At 45.5% G+C, this 6,000-nt stretch overlaps 1 protein-coding gene across 1 annotated transcript in view; it reads left to right on the top strand.

The window, feature by feature from the left end:
- Nucleotides 1-3,644: 3,644 nt before the first annotated feature.
- The window catches only part of ATP6V0A4 (ATPase H+ transporting V0 subunit a4), a gene marked incomplete at its 5' end in the record, with an annotated part of 47,138 nt that continues 44,782 nt past the window's right edge, over nucleotides 3,645-6,000 (top strand). Inside the window, 3 exons of the mRNA XM_082632490.1 lie at nucleotides 3,645-3,761; nucleotides 5,339-5,417; nucleotides 5,696-5,790. Coding sequence (XP_082488616.1) covers nucleotides 3,645-3,761; nucleotides 5,339-5,417; nucleotides 5,696-5,790 — 291 coding nt within the window. The remainder of the gene's footprint in view (nucleotides 3,762-5,338; nucleotides 5,418-5,695; nucleotides 5,791-6,000) is intronic.

Here is a 6,000-nt window from a genome sequence, read left to right as displayed (position 1 = left end):
TTCTAACTTCTTAAGATCTTTTCCCCAAAGTTTTGCAATTTGTTTTTATAAAATTATGTATGCCTATCACAAAAAGATTAAATAATCAAAAATTCATAACATGACAGCTATAAAGGCTGCATCATTCTTTTTACCAATTACAGTGTAAGGACAAACCACTTGCTCTCACTGAAATCAAAGTTCTTCCTGACAAACTAGATTCCTCTCTTGTCCATTACTAATCCTTTCTTCATGCAGCTTTCAGAGTAATTTGTTTTTTATTTCTTTCCCCTTCCCCTAGTTTTCATACTTTTTTTTTTTTTTCCGGTACGCGGGCCCCTCACTGCTGTGGCCTCTCCCGTCGCGGAGCACAGGCTCCGGACGCGCAGGCTCAGTGGCCATGGCTCACGGGCCCAGCCGCTCCGCGGTATGTGGGATCCCCGTGTCCCCTGCATCGGCAGGCGGACTCTCCACCACTGTGCCGCCAGGGAAGCCCAGGATGTACTTTTTTCTCTATATGCTTCTCAGTGACTCCTGGGCACCAGGACCTTTGGGAGCTACTGTTCCACCCACTGACCGGAAGACACAGCACTCCCAGCTGGGGTGAAGAGCAGAAGGGAGGTGGGCGGGGGGAGGGGCGAGAAGAGGGAGGCACTAAGTGGGGCAGGGGCTCGTCTTGCCTCCGGAGCTTATCTGATGGGAGAGGCAGAGTCAACACTGATGGTGCCTTTGGAAGTTTTCGGTTCTAATCTTCCTGCTCTGCTTTGCGAATCCTGAGTTCAGTCTTTGAAACTTTGCCCAGGTGAGTCTGCACTCTTGAGTGGATCTGCCCTGTTGAGGTGGGTGGGTGTGGCCAAGTTTGGCTTCTTAATACCAGTCCTCCACTGCCCCAGGTGCAAAATTGCTGCTGCTTCTTAGCTGATTGTTTCCAAACTGCCTACACCCTGCTTCCCTCTGCTTCCTCCCAGGCTAAAGTTAGATTTTTCACCCTGTGTTCTCAAAAGCAATGGTTCTAATTTGATCATACACAAAAATCACCTGAGGGGCTGACTAAAAAGGCACATCTCAGACAACCTGGGAAGTGTGAACACTGATGGGATATTTGATAATAAGGAATTATTGTTGAATTTTAGGTGTGACCATAGTATTTGTGTGTGTGTGTGTGTGTACAACATATACATGGAAGAATCCTTATCTTTTGAATATTTTGATATTCAAATATTTTGAAAGAAAAATGTGATGTATGAGATTTGCTTCAAAATAGCCCAGAGTGGGTAGGAGAAGTGGGTGCGGATTAGATGATACAAAATTCAACAACTGTTGCTGCTGACTGGTGTGTACATGGGGGGTTCTTATACTATCCTCTGTACTTGTGCAGATGCTTGAAATTTTCCATAACAAAGTGTAGAGAAACAAAAAGCACGCTCCTCATTCTAGGGTACATTTTCCAGGCACCCGGGGCCTCCGTGAGTGATCTGCTCACCTCACAACGTGAACTCAGGTGGCCCCTGCAGAGAAACACATCTAATTGGCTCACTCTTTTGCCCCTCACCCCTCCACCAGATAAATGGGAAAGACAGCAAACCTCAGTCAGAAAAGAATAAATCTCTCGACTGGCTCCGTCTCTTTACCTGGGCCACCTGGAAGCTGAATTTTAGCCATAGGCTATATAGATGGATTTGTTTGTCTATTCTCCTTTGAAAGTAAGTGTTTTTGAAATTGTTGGTAAGGTAGTGTGTGTGTGTTTGTTTGTTTTCCCAAAACCATTTTTAAATGTTATTTCATTTCTCCACCTAAAAGGAGTGTTTTGATGTGCGCAGTAGATACGCAGGAAGTTGTCTCTGGGGCCCTTCTGAGGGCTCGAGCAACCTCTTCCCAAACCCTCCGCTCGCTGGGGGGTAGGTTTCTTCCTTAGGGAGGAAAGTCACTGCTTCCTGGTGGGGCCCCAAGGTCATGGCCGAGGGCACAGGTGGGGCGGGGAGAGGGAGGGGGTTTGAGCAGGGCCGGCCGGCGGGGCAGGTTTGTCTTCGCCCCGGACAGGTCGGTGTTGGTACAACAGAGCCGCCTCCCGGCCTCTGCGGGCGCCCGGGGAGGAGAAGCCGCAGGAGGGGCTCGGCCGTCGCCGCAGGGAGGTCGCCTGCGGAGTCCCCGGCCGGGCTGGTCCCATCCGGCCCGCCGCTCGCCAGCCCGACACACCCGGCCCGCGCTGCCTGCTCGGGGTCCGGCGAAGGAAGCCGCGGGAGACCCACGCCCAGGACCTGCTCGGACAAGGCTGGGTAGGAAGGAAGGGTCTCTACCTTGTGCTCTTTGGTCTGCAAGAAGCTAATGTCTTCCGTCTCTTTTCTATGAAAACATCGCCGTACTTACCAGAATGGGCAGGATGAAAAATTCATTCATCTCGGTGTCAAAAGGCAAAAATGGAAAACCAGACTCTGCATTCTGGAGGGAGGGATGAGGGTTAGCCTCTAGTCCATAAATCGGGAACGTTTTCTGAGCACCTTCTTTGGCATTGAGCTAGACTGGTGATGGAGTGAAAAACACAGAGTTCTGACCTCATGGATTTTTCTGGTTAGTGGGCAAAACAGACACTAAGCAAGTAATTGAAGATGATTATATTCTGGGAGGAATATATAGGAGGGGCCTGAGTTCACTGGGAGTGCTGGGGATGGGAAAGCTTACGGGGGAAGAGGATTCTGACACCCAGAGCGAGGAATGACAGGACTATGCGCTGTGCGGGGAATGCAGGGTGGGGAGGAAGCAGTTGAGGTTCTAAATCTAGGGTAAGAAGGAGAAATTCTGTGAAGCTGGAGGGGAAGGCCGAGGCCGGAGATGCACGCAGCCCTTCGTTGGCTACGTCAAGGGTTTTAGACTTTATCCTGTGGGAAAATGGGACAGTGGAAGGATTAAAACAGGAAGGATAAACCCAGTGTCTGGCAAATAGTAGATTATATATTATAAAATGATAAGGAAAAGGGACTCCCTCTGGGATGTGTGACAGTTCTTCCAAAAGGTTGGACTTCGAGGAAGACAATTTGGCTTGGCAGCAATAGGGTAGTCTATTGGGTCTTGGATGAGAATGGATTCTAGGTGAATATCCTTTTTCCTTATAGAGGACATACAGATTTTTTTTTTTTTAATTCCTGCTGACTGCACAGGGTTCTGTTGTATCAGTTGAATCATTCCCCTGTTGATGGATATCTAGGTTAGGTCTATTTATTATAATTAGTATACACAATGTTATCAGAAACATCCTTGTGAGTCTATTTCCCCATACATCTCCAAGTTTATCTGGGTGAAGAGCAGTGGAAATCTTGGGTCAAGGATATGAGTAATATAAAGTTTGGTAGATATTGACAAATTGCTCTCTAAAAAGCTGTACAAATGTAACACTTCAAGTATTAAGTGTATGAAAATGCCTGCTTCCCCATACCCTCCACAAACATGAGTTTTTAATCATATCTTTTAATCTTTTGCCAATCTGATAGGTGGTGAAAAGTGCTGCCTTGTTTTTGTTAATATTTTTAAAATCAGGAGTGATTCCTGTTGCATTTTTTAGTTCTGTTGGGTTTTAATTTGACGCAACTAAAACCAGTTTTCGTCCTAAGGTTTTCACCCATTTGTTACCTCAAATACCTTTGTCTCCTGCAGACCAAGGCTGGGTCAAGATGGCGTCCATATTCCGAAGTGAGGAGATGTGTTTGTCACAGCTCTTCCTCCAGGTTGAGGCTGCATATTGCTGTGTAGCTGAGCTTGGAGAGCTTGGATTGGTTCAGTTCAAAGATGTAAGTACTGCATTCTTTGGAGACCAGAAGAAGGTGGAGTTTCCACTTCTTGGCAGTGAACAAAGTTCAGGGAGAAGAGCCCTGGGCTGGAATAGATGGAATTCGGTGTTTCTAGTTCTACTGGCTAGGATTTGCGATAACACTGGGCGAGTGACTTGCAAACATGTTCTCCCTTCCTCCCTATGTGTCTCCTATATAGGAATGTTTTGAAACTCTAATCACAAAGATGGCACTGTATTTTATTTTCTGATGTACCATCTTCAAAACCTTTGATATATCCAATGGGCACATGGATTACCAACCTTGTTCTCAGGGCAGAAACCAGTTCTTCCTGACTAGTTAGTCTGAGGAAAAAGTATCCTGGAGTCCACAGTCTCTGCAGAGTGACATTCTTGGGCTAGACTGTTTCTTTTTTTTTTTCTTCCAGTTTTATTGAGATATAATTGACCTATAACTCTGTGTAAGTTTAAGGTGTACGGCATAATGGTTTGATTTTCATACATCATGAAATGATGACCACAGTAAGTTTAGTGAACATCCATTATCTACTGTAGATACGAAATTAAATAGAAAAAAATTTTTTTTCCTTGTGATGAGAACTCAGGATTTGCTCTCTTAACTTTCATATATAACGTACAGCAGTGTTAGTTATAATTTACCATGTTGTGCATTACATCCCTAGTACTTGTTTATCTTATAGTTGGAAGTTTGTACCTTTTGGCTATCTTCATCCAATTTCTCCATTCCCTCACCCCCCACCTCTGGTAACCACAGATCTGATCTCTTTTTCTTTGAGTTGGTTTGTTTTTGAAGTATAATTGACCTACACCTATGACTATGTTAGTTCCCGGTATACAGTGATACCAGGATATTGATATTTCTTTTCATTTCAAAATGATCACCATGAGAAGTCTGTTAACCATCTGTCACCATTGGACTGTTTTGAGTATGATGTTGGGTTATCATTTCCCAGAGGCAGTTTAGATCCTCAAAAAAATCGTTTGAATCCAATTTAGAAAATTGAACTCTATTTTCTCACTAAGGTCAGGGTCAAAAGTAAGCCCTGCAGAGAAGGGTCATGTCTTGTTCTTTGTGGCCCTAGTTCCTAGCTCAGGACCTGATATGGGGCAGTTCCTCAATAACATTTATTGGGCTGAGCTGTGTGTCACCACCACAAGGACGCTGACTTTTTGTTGAAGACAGGGATACATTGCAGGGAGCTGTGCAGTTTTCAAGGTCCTGCCATATGCATGACTCCATTGAGGAATTCAAGGCAATTTGGATAGTCAGTGCAGCTAAAAATAAGGAAACCTTAGCTACAAGAGAACTCTTAGAAGTATAAGGAGGCCAGAGCTTAAGGCATTTGGGGGGTTGAGTGTGAGAACATCAAGGTGTGTTTTGCCTGGAACTCTCCTGTCTTGTGCACAGAAGTATCTAGTCCTAAGATGATTCTAGCAACATTCTCCAGCATTTAAAAAAAAATAATAAAATAACCAAAGTGAATATGTTGGCAGCAGTTGCTACTAATGTGTGCTTTGTGGTTTCACGTGCCTTGTGGTTTCTTCCCCCCCGCCTAGTTAAATGTGAATGAGAGCCGCTTCCAAAGGAAATTTGTGAATGAAGTCAGAAGGTGTGAATCGCTGGAGAGAATCCTCCGTGAGCCAATTTTCTGCTTGCTGTCTAAAAGTGAACTGGAAGGGAGGGAAATGGTTTGCAGGGCTGATGTCCTGTAATATGCCCCTATTTGTAATGCTACTCTAGGTGATTCTGGAGATGGGTCGGGGAGGTTAGAGATGGGATCCAGGTGCTGTGGCAGGTCCCCAGGGCAATTCAGGCAGCTGAGCTGGGAAAGGCACCTGTCCTGCTTGACCTCGTTTTGTAAGTATGAGAAAGTACAATCACCTCGGGCTCTCTGATGGGGTTTTGTCCCTCAGGTTTTCTGGAAGATCAGATGCAAAATGAGATTGAGATTCAGGTGCCTGAGAAGTCCCCATCGACCCCTCTCCCACGGGAGATGATTACCCTGGAGGTAGGTTCTTTTGCGACTTTACTGAGGACAGTCCCGAAGTCTGTCTCCTGGGGACTCTGCAAGCCTCTCATGGGTCCTTTACCCCGTTGCTGAAGGCGGGGAGGCGGATTTATGTGTTGGTCTACTTTTCAGTGTTACTCCCCCAGGAAAATCCCGTGGTGCAATTTTTTTTTTTTTTTTTTTTTTTTTTTTTGCTGTACGTGGGCCTCT

Source organism: Mesoplodon mirus (genome assembly GCF_964341445.2).
Source record: "Mesoplodon mirus genome assembly, chromosome: 9".
Classification (NCBI taxonomy): Eukaryota; Metazoa; Chordata; class Mammalia; order Artiodactyla; family Ziphiidae; genus Mesoplodon; species Mesoplodon mirus.
Note: the sequence above shows the minus strand (reverse complement) of the source record. Positions and strands in the feature narration are given on the sequence as shown.